This window comes from Haplochromis burtoni, unplaced genomic scaffold (assembly GCF_018398535.1).
Source record: "Haplochromis burtoni strain Fernald_Lab_line unplaced genomic scaffold, NCSU_Asbu1 Contig_71, whole genome shotgun sequence".
In the NCBI taxonomy this organism is placed as follows: Eukaryota; Metazoa; Chordata; class Actinopteri; order Cichliformes; family Cichlidae; genus Haplochromis; species Haplochromis burtoni.
Genome location: NW_024582432.1, coordinates 1,105,854 through 1,123,820, shown reverse-complemented (window position 1 = coordinate 1,123,820; position 17,967 = coordinate 1,105,854). Strand labels below are relative to the sequence as shown.

General features: G+C 41.8%; 1 protein-coding gene across 2 annotated transcripts; it reads right to left on the bottom strand.

Moving 5' to 3' along the window:
* Nucleotides 1-1,517: 1,517 nt before the first annotated feature.
* On the bottom strand, nt 1,518-4,968 carry tob1b (transducer of ERBB2, 1b). Of its 2 annotated transcripts, none has more exons than XM_005923789.3 (2): nt 4,726-4,968; nt 1,518-3,678 (listed from the first exon to the last, which is right to left on the bottom strand). In XM_005923789.3, the coding sequence occupies exon 2, from the start codon at nt 3,508-3,510 to the stop codon at nt 2,509-2,511; it is 1,002 nt and encodes a 333-aa protein (XP_005923851.1). In that variant the 5' UTR covers nt 3,511-3,678; nt 4,726-4,968; the 3' UTR covers nt 1,518-2,508. The 2 variants fall into 2 exon arrangements, with proteins under 2 accessions (XP_005923851.1, XP_005923850.1); XM_005923788.3 differs by having other exon boundaries at nt 4,721-4,955.
* Between the last annotated feature and the right edge of the window lie 12,999 nt (nt 4,969-17,967).

Here is a 17,967-nt window from a genome sequence, read left to right as displayed (position 1 = left end):
AAGTTAAACCTGAGGGTTATCTTCCAGTGTACATGTACTATAAAAATGTCAGCAAGTGTTTGAGCTGTCACTCGAGAAAGCATCCCGCCAAAAACAAAAGAAATCCGTTTAGACTTGAGAAATAGAATTGTTGATGCTCACAAAGCAGGAGACAGACATACAAAGTTATCAGAGCGTTTCCAAGTGTCAAGAACTGGAGTGAGAAGCATCGTCAAGAAATTCAAAGACGAGTACAGAACAAGCCCGGCAGAGATAGAAAGCAAAAGATTTCAAAGACTTCAAGCCAGACTGAACTATGCTAAGGACAAACCTGTGGAAAGACTACGCATACTGGAAACGCTGGGTATGGATCGTCGCTTTGTCTTTCAACACGACAACGACCCAAAACGTTTGCTGCTCCTGGTTCCAGAAGACCAAGGTGAAGGTTACTGACATGACTTTAATCCTACTGAAAATCAGTGAGCTGAACTGAAGATGAAAGTCCCCGCCAGAAGAAATTTGAGAGATTTCCCAACACGCCTTTCAAAGTAAAAATAACGTAAGCGTCGAAAATGATACTAGGATGTTTGGAACAGCTGTGTTAAATATTCCTTGCTCTGCTTGACAGCACTTGGGGAATACTCTTTTTAACATTAATTTTTTATAGGGAGGCTAATAATGCTGTCGTCATCTGAATTTTAAAGTATAACACAAAAAAATCGCAATTTTAATACAGGGTAAAACCCTTTATTAAGCATAGTGAAGTATAAGGTGCAGAAAAGTCAAAATTTAATATCTCCATATGCAGACGCAGGGTCTCAGCAGGGCGGGTAAATGACTAAACCTGAAACGAAGCTGAGCATAAACTCTGAGAATTCTCCTCTCCTGGCCTCGTGTCATTATAATTAGCTTTCCAATCGTTGTAACTGAATTTTCGTTTTATTGTGATGCTTTCTGCATTCTTTACAACCACTGGATAAAAAGCAGACTGTCGAGCAATGTTGACTTTTGAACATCAGACCCGATCAAAATGTGGGACACTGCCTTAATATGTGGGAAAAGCAAGCAAGGTATTAAAAGTTCTGAAATCCCGCTCTCTTGGGAACTCAAAGATCAAGCAATCACACTCAAATGTTAAAGCCCATCTCCATTTTAGCTAGCTAAAACAGGAACATGATATCAGTCATTGCCTTTGTCTGTGCAATCAAGTCACTAACCAGAGCAACACTTGTTTTCCTTTATTATAGTGACACTAACCCAAACATTCCTCAAAATGAAAGACAAGCTGGGTGACATTTCTATTTGTGTGACATTTCATTCTGCTGTGACACATGCACACACAGAAAAAACACACTCCACCCATCTTCACAGCCATGATGACAAAGACAATAACAGATCATAAACTAATCCAAAGTTGACTGCCAGTTTTAACCTTGTTACCCTTTGATAGGGCAGCACCACCATAGCCATTCACACACGCTAAATATTAAAGACAAGTCTGCATATAAGAGGTAATAAATAAGTCCATATCCCACAGATCATGTTCAACTGTAGTTTATTTTATTAAAAAGACCAGGGTGCAAATATGAAATTAAAAAAAATAAAGACAAGCATATAATTTTTAAGCATTTAATACAAACTTAACAATATAAACTATTTCAGTCCCTCTTGACATGTAAGACACTGACTCAAAATACTTTGTTATACCTTAATGTTTTTGTTTTTTTATCAAGTATTGCACAATGTAGGTACAAAATTAATATTCATACGATTACATTTTGTCCATAGTATAGCAAAATCTTTTAACCTCTTAACAGAAAATACAATTCATCTTCCAGAAAAAAGCAAATATTCCTACACTTTACTTCCACCACTAAGGAATACTCTGTACACAATCTTCAGAATATTTGATGTATAGTTTGTTTTTTTTAAAGATGGATTTCTTTAACAATTATCTTTTTAAAAAAAGAAAGAAAAATAAGGAAAAGCTGCTGCAGCCATCACAGATCACTGGAGTAGTAAAAAGATATAAATGCAACACCATGTCATAGAAACAATATATACTCTGATATCTTACAAACTCTGTACTAAATTAAATTATACAATTAGAAAAAGACCAAGTAACCCCACTTAGAAGTGCCAATTCATAAAAATCAGCCTTGTCTTACTACCTGTAAAATACTGTAAGAGGCCAGAACTTGAAGCTTGTATTTTTTTATAATTTTTTTTTTTTAACTTTATTTTAAAGTTATTTTCCTCAACATAGTAAAAAACTTTGTGCTTGGTTGGCAAAAAGAAATCAAGAAAAACAATGATGCATGTTGAATTGAAGTAACCAAGCTTGGATGTGTTTGTACAACAAGCTTTTAGTAGAAACTAACTCAAGGGGGCGTGGTCAAAACACCCTTGGGCACATGCGCTTTATTGACTAGACACTACATCCTTAAAGTCCAGTTTCTAAGTGTGCGTTTTGTTTTTCCTTCTTTTTGAGCCACCGTCATTCATAAATAGCATCTTCTGATGATGAGCTTAGTTAGCCATGACTGGCTGGAATTGCTGGTTAGAATACTGCATGTTGCTCAGACTGAAGTTGAGGCCATCCATAAGAGACTTGTCGTTGAGGCTTCCGTAGGCTGCAAACATGTCAAAGGCATTGTTGTACTGCAGTGGGCCAAGCCCCAGGGAGCCCTCCCCGGGGAACACTGCTCCAGGGCTGGACTGGCCCTGGAGACTGGGGAACACAAACTCCTTGGCGTTGGGAGAGAGAGCAGAGGCTTTCTGCTGCTGCTGCTGCTGACTCAGGCCGAGCCCGTACAGCGAGTGCATGGAGGTGGAGATGGCTTTCTGCTTCAATAGGGTGTTGACATTCAGACCAAGGTTGTTGGTAGGGGAGGTGCGGGCCACCTTGCTGCTACTGCCGCTGTTGCCGTTACTGCGTCCGCTGCTCTTCATCTTAGTGGAGCCAAATTTGGTGGCGGCGAAGGTGGCAGTGGTGAAGGTTAAGGGCTGGGTGGAGCGTGGCATAAAAGATGGGCTTACCGCAGCAGACTGCCCAAAAGGAGGGGAGGGGGAGCTGGACTCTGAAGAAGCCCCGACAGGGTCGCTGATTGGCATGAAGACCTGGGCCTCAGGATTAAAGCTGTTCTTGATCTCCTTGTCCAACTCTGAGCCATTTTCATTGTTATCATCCACATACAGCACCTTAACCGGTCCCTTTTCCCCGATCTGGTAGGAAACCTCAAACGGGTCAATCCACACGCTAAGGTCCTGAGGAAGATTATTCCGGACGTCTTCGATATCCAGCCCGCTCTCTTTGGCTGCCTGCTCCACCACGGGGTCCACCTTCTCCCCTACATGGATGCACCTGAACCCTGACCCTTTGTATGGCTTATCCGGATACCAGTGGCCTTCATATTTTTTCTTCAGCTGCCTCTCAAGCTCTTCGCCAAAGATATTTACTCGTCGTCGAGGGAGTTTGTTGTATAAATAGGAAATAATAAAGTTGAGGGCTACTTGAATTTCAAGCTGCATAGCTGCTTTCAGTGGCAAGAGGGCTTCTTTTACTGTCACAGGTTTGCTTTTTCCTCCCACAAAGCGTTGCAAAAAACCTCCAAGGCAGCAGTGATGAGTGTAATGAAAAAGCTCAGCACGCGTTGCCGAAACAAATATACGTCCTGCAGCAGAGTCGAAGTCAGGACCCTGAAATGGAAAGAAAAGGGGACGAGTTATAGATGTGCAGCTGTTCACAGCATAACACAAGCAAAGCAAAACAGTTATCAGTTTGGGCCCCATTTAAAAACAAAACAAAAACATTTTAATCACTATCCACTTCCTCCCCCTCTCTGCACAGCAGTGCTGGCATCGCAGCTGTACAACAGCTATAAATACATACAGGCCACTGACTCAGATGGTGTCAGCAGTGCATGCTCCCCAGCGGTCTAGTGTGACAGATAAGTGCACCCATGGTTGACCTCTGCAGAGGGCGGTGGATGTAATGGCAGGTGTCAATAGTGAGACGGATTTTCGATCGCTTCCTATTCGCACTGGACATGTTTAGACAAACTCCAGCCTTCTTTAGTTGGATAAGCGTCATTTTAAATAACCCAGCCGGGCTATTCCAGCACTTTCACCCCTGCTGAGCTACAGTAGGTAGAGGAGCACGTACACACTCGCGAGGAGAATTGTTACATAATCATCATTCAAAGTCTAACCACGGCCATAAAACCCTCTGTTACAGCAGAGCAAGAGCGTACGTGACCCTGTCAGCGCTGTATACACATACTGTCCGCTTTCTCACCCCGTCGCTCTGTCGCTGTCGTCCACCTAGCATTAGCTGGCCAACTTAATGATGGGTGTGAACTGAAATGTGGCAAGCTAGCTATCAAGAAGGCAGATAGTGTTAATGTTTAGCTCGCCCAGCTGCTTATCAGCATTACCTCGCGGTGACATCGCGTGTGCCAACCGCAAGATATGCGCACAATGAAAGTCGATCGTAAGAGACAGTCAATGTCACTGTTAACGGCAACATAAGATGGAAATTGGCGTTTTAGCCGGACTCTGGTCGACACCAAGCGGTGTAGCATTTTAATTAGCTAGGAAGCTACAGCTCGCATACTCGACAAAAATACTTTCGTTTAATAACATCACTGACTGCGACACTTAGAAAACTAACAAGAGATATAGGAGGAGTGATGCACGGCTGTGTCAGAGTCCGAGAAATTGACGTTACGTTAATATTTACCTTACATGGAATCAGCAGGTCCTTCTTGCACAAACCAGAGTCCGCTCCAGCAAACGCTAGAATCTACACAGCTTCTAGTGTCACTTTCTAAAGAAGATGGAAAATATTGTAGCGCTCCAGGCGATTTTCTTTCTTTCGTGGGGTTACAGTTGAATTCCGATTTGCAGGCTTCCAAGCTTACTCCCCACAGCCTGGGAGTTTTTACAACTCTGCCCTTTAAAACTTGGGCTTGTTTGTTTTTATAGTAGTCCTCCGCCACGGACATGGAATGGGGTGGTGATGCGGCTCACAGGGGTCAACACCCAGTAACGCGCTTCTATTGGCCGAGCGCTTCGTCGTCATGAACAACCACACCAACTAAAGCTGTGACTGGATGATTTTGTGTTCAGTCAAACACAGGGTTCTATTTACGGTAGTGGTTTGCCTTTCATCTGTTATGGACTACTTTATCGGAGAAAGGGTATTAACTAAAAACCATTTGAAACCCGTGCGGAGAAATATGATTTTTTTTAAAACAAAAACTATTAAAAATATAATACCTGCATGGCTGAAAGGTAAAGAACTGACACTGACTGTCTGTTTTATGTGACATATGCTCTTGAGGGTTCTACATTTCAGTGATTGTGCTCAGTTGTGCATAAAACGTACTGCTGGTTATATTTATTATGATTAGAATTTCGAATAGTCAGTATAGTTATTGCTGAGAGCGAGGAACAAGGCTGAAATGAGACCACACTTGGCACCACTTCTGCCACTACAGGGTTAAAGGAAGCTAGGATAACCACTGTGGCGGAGGGACACACCTGTCACTGGCTTTGTTCCCTGCTCCTCACCAATGACATTTTGATGTTCCTTGAGTGTAAACCTTGCTGAACAGCATTCTCTTACTATTAAACAACACAATTCAAACAAAACAGATTTTGTAATTGTAAAATTAAAATAATAATGCTATATCATTTTTCAATCTGTGTCCCTGCCATTGAATTCTCTTCATTATAATGCCTGTGGACTGTGAAATTCATTAGTTACACATTGAATCCTGGCTGCTCTCCTGCCTACGTGCAGGCTACTTGTTTTTAGCAGCTGTGCAGTGCAGGGCTTACACTCTCCGCTGTCAGACCCAAGGTGTTTGACGCCACACTCTGCTCTTACCTAACATGGGCTCCCGCACTCCCATGTTTGCACAATAAATACAATGCCACATGAATTATACAGCTGTGAGGGAGGGAGAGGGGCAGGAGAGTAAGAGAGGAGGAGGGAGAGAGGACAGACTGTTCTTTAGAAAGGGGGGAAATGACTGAGAAACAAAAGTATCTCTTCCTGACTCAAAAAATATCCCACTCAGTGCTGTATGCCATGTCTGTTAAATCTGAAAGCTGATTTATAGCTGCCAGCTGCTTACAGGCTCTCTAGAGGGAACAGCAGGGAAGTCAATATAATTTCAGAGGCGTATACAATTGATCTGAATCAATCATAATTCATTTAGATAGTCTGTTGTTTGAGTATGTACCATGCCAAATCATATAGCAGTAATAAAAAATAGACACATTCCTGTTCTCGTTCCCTGTTCAGATATATATAAAATTCATTTCTAATAAAGTGTGTATTTGTATTGCTGATTACTTCATTTCTTACTCGTGACTTGTTTCTAAAAATAATCTCTTAAAAATCACGTATAAGTTAACCCATGTGTCCACTCAGAGGTTAATTGTGGCTTATCAACAGGACGTTTGATGTTTAGCCCAGCATCACATCCCAGCACCATAAACAGCGCTAGAAAATGCAGTCAGATCATAGCCAGAGGGCTGCAGGGTGCTGCGGGCACAATGGAGAGTTCTTCCAGCCTCCAGATTGAGACTCAGCAGGGGTGAGAGATGAGCCCCCACCCACCAACGAGGAGCATGTGTGATGGATGACCCGACCAGAAACTAAACACACCGTGGGGGCCTTGGAGACACATCAAGGCCACCAGAGCAGGGCAGGCTTTGGGTTTCGTTTTTTTTTTTAACCCTCCCCTTTTCAAAGCACAGAAAATGTGCGACTATGACCAAATGTTCTGGCATGTTTCAATTTGCACTCAACTGCATCACTCTTCAGCAAGAAATACGTGTCTCCAGCGCCGTACCAAAAGAAGGGCCTGCCTATCCTCCCACTGTGTATACTCGATACACAAGTGTTAGTTTTGGCGGTGGACAGGTGGAAAAATAGCCCCACACCGTGCTTAACAATGACTTATTTGTTATTCTCCACTAGAGTATGGATCTGGAGCGCAGGGAAAGTTTCCTCCTCTTGTTGCAAGTCTGCCTGGCTGGAACCCGGAGGTAAACACAGTTAATGAAGTAAGATGTTTTAGCGTGATTCGTGCAGATTTTTTTTTTAAGTGAAGTCCACATCAAAGTTTTTCAGCACTTCTCTTCACAAAGCCGTGAAATCCTTTCTTCCTCTCTGGCTTTGCGGCTGCACACGAGATAAATTTCCAGATGCACTCAATGGATTTTAATTTGTTATGCGTAACCTTATGTGATTGATATCTGAGATAGAATGAAATGCAACACTGGGCAGAAGAATATCTGCCACTATTTGCTTCCTTAGTGCAACAATATGAATAAAAAATGCTCCAAAGACCACGTTTTATGGGAAGAAAGTGGCTTTTGGCACATGAAATTAATAGAACTGGCACAAAAGCAATGCTCATGTGAACGTGGTGTATAATGAAATGTTTCACAGGCTGCATTCATTTCTTTTGGTTATTGGACTAACACTGAGATGGCTTGGATAGATGTATTAGACCCTGTTCTTACCAGCAGACTTCAAAGCTCAAACACTCTTCTGAACAACGATTTACTCTTTCATGCCTCACACGAGGGCTTCCTTTCGATCTTGTTTTCTGAATTTTTACCTGTAGGGAGGAAAAAAACTGACTTTTTTATAACCCCTTTCAATCTCAAGTTATAGTAACTCTTTGAGCTGTATTTCTTTTTCAGCTGGTTGTGTTTTTAGCAGAAAATAAAAAGGTATCATTTGAAATGAATAGGCTGCGCTAACAACTACCGACTTTTACATTTCCATTACTTCTTCATTAAAGGCTGTGCCTCAGATTAATATCTTTTTAATTCAGCCTTTTTTTGCCCTTTTGGTAACAGCAGCATAAATATTGATGTTTAACAGGAACAGCAACCAAAGCATGTTTTTTATTAAAGCAGCCATAATCAATATTTTTATGTTAACAAGGGATTAGTGTGTGTGTGTGTGTGTGTGTGTGTGTGTGTGTGTGTGTGTGTGTGTGTGTGTGTGTACCCTTAAGTCTTACTCTCACTGTCCCTCTTTAGTGTGATTTCTGGCAGAAAGGTATCTGTGTGAATTGAAAAAGCTTTGTTAGACTGTACCTTGTGATACCCATTCCATAGCAAATACTTAACAGAGCAAGCTGGTGACTAGCTACTGAACATTTAGCAACACAGACAGAAGTTATATCTCACTGGAGCTCATTGCAACCAACAGCTAAAGCATTTGAATACTGGATTTAGTGCCAAATAAGAGAACCTATAGGGTGCAAGCACAGCATATGTACACTTTGTTCCTGCAATGCTACTGTTTGTATTAAAGCGCCATGGAGTTGGAATTAGTGTCATCATGCAGTCAAATTGTATCCATATGATGAACTAAACTATCCTCTCATTGATTTTCTTAACCACTCATCCAATCCACGGTCATAGGGTTCTTATCCTGCCATAGAATTAGGCCAGATAAACCCTGGTCCATCACAGCAAACCAAACTAATGACTGGTAAATGGTGAATGGATCAGTATGTATACTGGTATGTAATTCTCCTTACATATTCAACTCAGAACTCTAAGTGCTTTTTACTGCAAGTCTCGTTCACCCAGTAACAAACACATATAAGTGCCTTTTTCTATACCTGAGCATACACACTTACACTTCATGTTTCAGTATCTTACCCAAGGATACTTTGACATGCAGACTGGAGTAGTCGGGAATCGATTTACATCCCTCAGAGCTATTTGTTCTTCATTAAATGCTGTGCCTCAGATTAATTCATTTACATGTTTTAATTTAGCATGGCACTTTCAACAGGAAAGTTGCAGTTCATCCACTGGCCACTTGAGGCTGGCTTCAAAAATGAGTCAATCCACGCCCACAATAAAAAGATTATATCTTTGATAGAATTATCTGACAAATTTTTATGTCCTCATGTACACTTGAACCTTTCAAGAAATCTGCATTTCAGTTCAATTCTTCCACTGTGTTAGTGTGGAGCTTGCTAACCAAACTTGCAAATATTAAGTGATAACTTAAGAGCACTCCACCCTTGTCAGTTTTGGCTCTACAAAACAAATATGGCGGCAGGCAAACGGCCAGCATTCGGGCTTCACAATGTGCAGGGCAGCGGGTGATGTCAAAGTGTCCATCCTTTACATACAGTCTTGGCATTAAACGCATTTTTACAAAACTTGTTTACCTATGTTAGAGAGCGCAGTTCCACCTTATCTAATGATTCACTCAGCTGTTAGAGATGGCTCTACTTTCAAACATTAGCTCACTGGTTGATTTCTAGGAGATGACTGTCACAACCTTTTTAATGTGCTCAGCATTATGGCTCAATTAAGTGTGGAAAGATAAGCAATACCCGTGTGGAATTGTGGACCTATTTAGGTGTCTGTAAATATGATTTTGTTGCATATTTAGATGCTAAATAGATGCGATCCTCCATGGAACTGAAGTTATACTGCCACGTTACTGAAATGCAGTCTTACCCACAGAAGAGGAGGTGATGCTCAATTAGTATTCATTGCAGCTCTGTAGTGATGGCAATCTAAGATTACGCTGCACACTGGAATTTATAGCTTCATGCACACACGCACAAGCATCTGCTTTATTCTTCTTCCTAAATTCAAAGGAATGACAGTCTTTAAGCACTCCACTGCGATGAAGAAAGCAGGCAGAGCTGATTTTTACACGTGTGTTTACGCAGGTTAAGCATCTAAAAGTTTAGAAAATGAGTCCTTGCGGCAGTACATGACAGCCTTCTTGAGGGTGGAGTGCGTGGGGATCGGGTATTACGTGCCGCTTCCTCTTGAGTTGTTTACAAATGTAAGCGGGGGGAGGCCAGAGAGTTCTTTTTCACACCAGTGCCAGGAATGTCATCAATATATGCACTGGTAATATTTGTCCCTCCTCCCTCCCCAGATGTACTCTCATGCCTACATGCATGGATAAACACAGACATTTCTCTGAGTCTGAGCCTCTAAGCTTACCGTGCATCTGCAGAGTGGGAGGATGGGAGGTTAGGGGGGGTTAAGGCCATGTTTATGTGGAATAATGAGCATATTCATGCCACATAGCACCCAGCGGTTTCACATTTGAGCCGGGTTGCAGTGTTTTGACCCCTGGAAAGATTCATATCAAGCCATCTGGAGGACAAGGAAGGTTACACAATAGGGGATCAGCTGCACTCCTCCTATTTAAATACCATTCTGCTCTGCTATTTGGTTTCATGTCGGGGGATTATGTTTAGCATGCCGGGTGCTGTGTCATGAATCAGGCAGCAGAACAGAACAGAGTTGCATTAAGCTTAATAACATGGGCATGGCGCGGAGACAAGATCACTTTTTGCTGCCGGCCTGGCGCACGCGGCACGCTACATGGCAAAGCTGTGCCCTTGCAGTCAGATCGACTTTTTGAGAAATTCAATTATGCTCTGAAATGAACAGCCAAGGCTTGTGGATAGAATGGGTTTTAGACTGAGAGCCATCCATTGCGACAGGAATGTGCCACATACCCATGAATACTGAATGGAGTGTGCTACTGTAGGCAGGCTGTCCCTGTCATTTTGATTTGTATTTTAGCCCTCCTCCACCTCAACTCACCCGCCACTGCTCTTCTTCCATTTGGACTATAACCTTCTCCCCCACACCTGCTGCGCACTCCTTAAAACAGATTTCTGTCTTTTCCCCTCATCTACGTGGGTGAGATCCTTCCCTGGGCAGGCACTGCTACGGATGATGTCAGGTTATGTGAACACCGTGCATCATCATCGTCATCGGAGGATATTAACAAAAACATTTGCATCTACGAGCCTCGAAGATATCCTCGAAACACAGGCTGTTAACAAATATGCACAGCTCCTCTATTGAGAAGCCTTCAATTCTGTTTGCCAGAAATGATGTCAGTGTAGTCATGGCAACTATTCTTACACATTACCCCATGCTCTTCCACAGTTAGAGTAGCACTCAAGTGCTATTTTTCTGACAAATGTCAGATCTCATCTCTTAAATGGCAATGGGGATTTTTTTTTTCACCACTTTGAAAAGCAGAGGAGGAAGGATGGGCCACGGAGACAAATGTGATTGCTTCGTTCTGCCTTCATAAGCAGCTGACGCGGATGAGATGGAATAATGAGCCTGAAGTCATGATCTTTCATGTGCAGAGAGGCCAAAGAGTGCTTCTGTCTATATAAGTGTTGTAAATGTCCATAACAGGATAATTATCATTTAAGAAGATAATTTTGCTAACGATAAACACGCACGGCATTGGAGTGTGCGTTTTTTTTTAACCTTCTCGGCAGCACAAGCAGCAGTCTGTGCTCTCTGACTTGGAGAGCTGACACAGTGCTGTTGGGGTAACAAGAGAAGGTGGAGCCATATTTCGCTGATGGATGTCCTTTCATAGAAATGGAGAAAGGTGATAGGCTGGGCGAAAAAGAGCGTGAGAACACAAAAAAGAGCCGCGGTGCAGAAAAAGGAGTGTTTCAGAGGCCCGATCTGTACTGAACGCAACTGCATCAGCAGCTCAATGTTGTAATCTCCAGGGAAAGGGGGAGGAGAGTAATTGTGACATTGCTCTTTGGCTCGAAATTGCTACTCTGTGCGATTCAGCCCAGTAATCAGAAAGCGCAGGGGTGAATAGTCAAAGCGGTCAAATCAATTCGTTTAGATGATTAATGTAAAAGCAACACCTTTCTGTATTACACCTTAATGATAAAGACCCAGTCCTTTAGCAGCATTTGGTCTAATTAGACTAAACGTTCATAACTTTATTCCGATGCTTGCGTAAACAATGCTTGTTACATGGTTGACGAGTCAATTCACTTATATTACTTTCAAACATATCTCTATATCGGGTGGTATTTACCCACCCATGCAGATGGTTTTGCATGCCTGGGTTCTGAGATAGAGTTTTTGTTTACTTTCAACTGAAGAAATAGATCCTCAAAATGGTCCCGGGAAAAAAAAATGTTGGCAGGGTATTATTTGTCATAGCTTTGAGCATTGAAAAATGACATTCGCCTCTGCTGTACTGCAGTGGTGGCAGAGACGGATTTCTCAACATTCGAGCACATAACACTCACACCATCTGCACACTGGAAGTTTAAGTAATGGTGTAACACTTGGGAAATGTGCTTTCTTAAATATCCGACCAGCGCTGAGGAGTAAGGATGGACCAGTCTCATGACTGCAGATTACATACAAGTACAGAGCTGGGAGGCAAATTAGCATAGGTTAGAGACAAATTCAAATAAAGTCCAAACAACCTAGACCTGTCAGGGTCCTGGGTCTCTCAACCCAGTGTTTTGAGTTCCCTGTGTCTTTATAATTTTGTATTGTGATTCATGTTTAAGATTTTCTTTGTTCATCGTGGTTTATTCCACAGTGTCTAGTGTTCTAGTTTAGTTCCCTGAATAGGTTCTCCTCGTGCCTCCTGTGTGTCTGTGTTTATATTGTGGTGTTAGTTCTGGTGCCGTGTTCCCACTCCTTGTGTTCTGTTTTCTCATCCCATCATGTGCTCCTCCATATTCTCTTTCTTCCTCCAGGCTGTCCCTGTATACTTCCTGTTTTACTTTGAAGGTCTGTGTCTTATGTTAGTGTATTCTGCTTTGCGCCCTTGTCTCGTCAGCTCTGATTTCTCCCGGCTGTGTTTCCCTCCCGTGTCCAGCTCCCTGTTTGCCGATTCATCTGTGATGTCTGCCCGAGCCTCACTGTTTCTTCCTGTGTTCCTTTGCATGTCATCCCGTGAGTTTTTCATGTGTGTAGGTTTTCCCAGTTTAGGTATTTCTTAGTTCCTGTCCTCACCATCTCCACTTAAATAAATTCACTTCTCATATCAACTTCTGCCTGCACTTGGGTCCTTACTTCACCTCCACACGTCTGCCATCGCAGAAAAAAAAAAACTATCACTTGTGTTTTTAGTGGGAGTACAGATGCTATTTTACTTTTTAGCATGGCTAACTAAGAGTTTATATATTTAGATGACATGTTTAAATTAACTCATTTGTATTTGAATCGTTCTCATCAAAAGAAAAAAGTTAGCTATAAATCATCAAACTAGTAAGTACATTATTAAAGAGAAAGGGATGTTTATGCTCATCATTTTAGGTGAGCACAAAGAAAAAAGAAGTCTTTAGATAACTTTTTTCAAGCTAGAAGAATTTTTTTACATTCTCATAAATTCTCTTACATCTATCCATCCAGTCATGTTTTCTTCTGCTCATTTAATTCAGATTCTTCGAGGGAATGAACGTACTCCAGCTGTCACAGGACGAACAGACAACCATTCATGCTCTCATTTATAGCCTAACATGCACATGTTTGGACATGCGTGTCCGCACTGCAAAGGAGGAACAGACATTACATTTCCAAAAGTATTTAATCACCATTCCAAATGACTGAATTCAGGTGTTACGATCACTTTCATGGCCCCAGGTGGATAAAATCAAGCATGCATTTTTGAAAGAATGGGTCACTCTCAGGAGATTAATTCCAGTGTGGTACTGTGATGGAATGACATCTGTGCAACAAGTCAAGTTGTGAAATTTTCTCTTGACTAATTATTCACCTTTACTAAATATTTCACAGTCCACTGTTAGTGGTATTATAACAAAGAAGAAGAAACGGGAACGACACCCACTCAGCCACAATGTGGCCTTCAAAATTAGCTCAAGAACAGTGCGCGGAGAGCTCCATGGAATTGGTTCCCAGCCTTACATCACAAAGAACAATGTAAAGAGTCGGATGCAGTAATGTAAAACACAGTGGCACTGGAATCTCAGTGTTCTCTGGAATGACGAATCACGTTTCTCTTTCTGGCAATCCGATGGGAAGGTCTGGGTTTGGTGGTTGCCAAGAGAACAGTATTTGTCTGACTACATTGTGCTAAGTGTAAAGTTTGGTGGAGGAGGGATTATGGCCCCTAAGTTCCAGTGAAAAGAACTTAATGCTTCAGCATGCCGAGGCATTTTCTGGACACTTTCATGGTCCCAACTTTGTGGAACTAGTTTGGAGATGGCCCCTTCCTGTTTCAACATGACTGCACACCACTACAAAAAGCAAGGCCCAGAAAGACATGGATGAGCAATTTTGGTGTGGAAGAACTTGACTGACCTGCACAGAGTCCTGACCCCAACCTGATAGAACACTTTTGGGATGAATTAGACCGAGGACTGCAGGCAGGGTGTGTGGGTCACAGCATGTAAGTCGAAATATTCCGAAATGTTACCTTAGTGGGTCAGTTCACCTTCTCCCATATCTCTTACCATCCGTCCCCAACGTCATGAGCCTCTTTGTTGCACCACATTCTACAATAAAAAAGGCTACTTAAGGCCAGTCCAGTACAATACAACCGAGCTGTGTCAATCCCACAAAGCTGCTGGTGTTAGGAAATACTCACATGGTAGTGGGACTGAGGGACTCAGTATCCGCATCAACAGCTTAGCTTACACTGTGAGGAAAGGGAAATTCCTGTGTCCTGGTTAGTATAGTAAATACTGCTGTATTAGAAATGCCACACAGTTGAACTTTCCTTCACAGTAGTTATTCATATATCATTAGTGGCATGACTTAACATGTAGCCTCAGCTAAAGAGAAATAGCTCGATAGCTACTGGACATTTCGTTCACCGTGAATATATCCCAGTGACGTTGGCTTTTTACTAGTATCACCATCACTGTTTTTGTTTTTTGTTTTTTTGTTTGGGGTTTTTTGTGTATAGAAACTTCAAAACAACTTTTACTAAAACATTTGTCCACACATTCATGTTCACTGTGGTGACAGCCACCACCTTGTATTCACGAGCTCTCTTGAGGTCTGTAATTAGTGACAACCCCAAACCTAATCCTAATGGTAACTAGAGGCAATCACAACATCTAAATGTTACTTAAATTATTCTCCCAACTGACACACATCAACAACTATTCTTTCCCCCCCCCCAAAAAAGTCCTGTTGTCCTCACCAATGATGACTTAGGGTAGGGGAACTCAAGGGCTGGTGTCCTGCTGGTAATCAGCTGTGTCCTTGATCCATCACAGCTGATTTAAATGGCTCAACTATGTCCTCAACATGTCTTGAAGTTCCCCAGAGGCCTGATAATGAACTAATCATTTGATTCAGGTGTGCTGACCCAGGGTGATATCTAAAACCTGCAGGACACTGGTCCCTGAGGCCTGGAGTTCCCCAAATAAAAAGCTCCTTTGGTAAATGTAAAAATCCTAGCAGTCAACCAGAAGAATGTTGAGTAATTCTATAGTTGTATAACAAGCAGTGCCTGTCAAAGAAATGTATTCACAGCACAGCTTGAAAAACAAGTGTTAACTGCATGTGTTTAATAAGAGTTTGGTGTATGCCTCAGCTTACAGAGGTGCTAATAAATAAGCTTGAGCATATACACGTCGATGCAGCTAACCTTCTGCCTCTGAGCTGAGTCCCATCCGACTTTTACTTAGCACAATGTTTACCGTCTGCTATGGCCCACGCTGTGGGTGGAGAAATACCCACAGCCTTGAAATGGGAGCCTGGAAGGAGATTGGGAAAAATGTCACGGGAAAGTGGCAAATGATTTCATGTCCCTGTGAAAATCCATTAATCACATATTTGCCCCGATCGAAGCGAGAGGTCAAAGAACCCAAACATGGCCCTCTGTGCTGCCTCCCCCACCTCTGACCAGGTCTTCCTCTGTTTATTCCTGTTTCTTAACTCTGTTGTGTAAGCATTTTCTATTCGACACTTAACTCAGTAATGTTTGCCCTTTCTCCCTGTGACAGTTTGTTCATCTTATCTGTGCCTTTTTTTTTTTCCATAAAATGTTCCGTATTTTCCCCCCTCTGCTTTCAGTCACAGCGTGAGTGGCTGTAGTCTGGAGCAATGCCAGTACAAACAGCTTGGGCAAACCTACTTTCAGAGCGGGGTCCGTATGAGTATTCTTTCCCCGGTATAGACCACATGAGTGTGTGTGTGTGTCTGTGTGACATGGTCAAATCCAGGACATAGTGCCATGAGTCCATGAGGCCACAGGCATACAATCTCCCTTCTGTTGGCTTGGCTTGATGTTGTGTGTGTCAGGAAACAATGCGCACATCCTGGCATAATCAGCTGTAATATTGATAATTGCTCCAAGGCCTGCCATTACTTACTAAAGCAGCAGTACCAGCAACACACAATGACCATTATCTATAGGAAAAGCACTTCCTCAGATGCAATTACAGGCACAATCAATATGGTTAGCAATAAGGGCAGGAATCTTATATTTACATTTTAAACCTGCTTGTTTATGTTGAAAATCTACCGCTGAGCAAGCAGGGCTGTTTAAGTTAATACATCTAAATGTAACATTAAAAAGTGAGGGTAGCAAAGATTTAAAGGACTGCATTAATGATCTACCTCAAGCAGCAAATAAATGTCATTATAGATCACTTGCTTTGTTGTCTGGTTTAATCTTTGTTTGCAAATCTGATAACAACATGTCCCAACATGTTTACAAAATTAAAAATGAAAGAGAAGAATGGGATTATTTTAAAGCTGCATTAGCTGTTGTTGGCCAAGCAGGTTAGTACAAGCTATAACCACTGTTAATGTAATCACAGAATAATAATGCAGGCCCAAGGAACTTTCCACTTATTTTCACATTTCAGGCTTGGACACTGTGTCCATCATTATTAATAATAAAAAATATATGTTTGATGCTCTAATCAGAGCTTTTTTTTTAGTCTACCGTATTTTACGGACCATAACGCACAACAGATTATAAGGCGCATTAAGCGAAACAAAACAGTCAGATAAGTCAAACTTTACTCAGCTCATTCTTCTTGCATTGATTCATTAATGCTGTATTCTCTCTATTCCCATGTTGTTGCAGTATATTAATGACTAACCTCGTATTGTGGATGGATTATCTCAGTTGTTCTCCTGACTGAAGTTTGGTCCGTTTACAGCATCCTGCCATGTGATTGCATTTGTCTCTAACCATCAGGAACCCTCACCTTAACTTTTATCAAGTGGAAAAAAGTTAGCGTTCATCCTCCAGCTTCACTGTTTATATTATGCTAACATAGCTGTGTTGCTAGCAATCACGTAGCACATCATTAAATGCCAGCTAGCCCAACTTCAGTAACCCTACAAACGTCACTGCTGTTTAGTTTTCTGTCTTCATTTACGTTGGAAGTGATAGCTGAGCTGTACGTTTGAATTTTTCCAAAATCTCTCAGTCAGAACATGCTATATCATGTTTAGGTGGAAACTAGCGAGCTAACTTCTTGCTAACTTCTTGCTCCATTAAATTTAATAAAAGCTGTTTTCATGGATTCCTGGATGTTAAACTTAACTGTTATACCTGGTAAAGCAGCAACGCTGACCATTTTATTAAAGATGAAAGAATTTAGAGTCTCAGTGATGCTGCAGTGTTCGTTTGACTTTAGGACCTGAAGTGGACAGAGTTTTAGACCCAGATTACTCCACAAGGCTCCTGACTAGCCGTAATGCTCCGACAATCCATCAAGCAGTGCGTCTTCGTAAGTTACCAAAACCGTACTAAAACATTTTCTGACACTTTTTTGAGCGCCATGTACCACATAAAATCGGTTTAAGGTCAGTAAGCACAACCAGAATTCATACATAAGGCACACCGGATTATAAGGCACACTGTCGATTTTTGAGAAAATTAAAGGATTTTAAGTGCGCCTTATAGTGTGGAAAATACAGTTCCAGTTATTATTTTAGAGCTGTGTTTGCTCACTTTACTGACTGATTTTGTCGTCTTCTTGAGATTAGCAAACACGGTTGGACTGCAAAATATCTCGATTGCATCTAAACGGTGAGCTTTACAGTGCCCAGATACCGGCAGCTTCACCTTTCCCTGGTGAACATTCCACCACTCAGTCAACCTGCTCTCTCTACTGTAGAAAAAATAAAAGAAATACAAGAACGTAACCCAGGAGATTACTAATCACACACAGCAATCTG

What these genes read in the sequence shown, in the direction of transcription:
- tob1b (XM_005923789.3), bottom strand. Translation starts at nt 3,510, where the DNA reads ATGCAGCTTGAAATTCAAGTAGCCCTCAACTTTATTATTTCCTATTTA.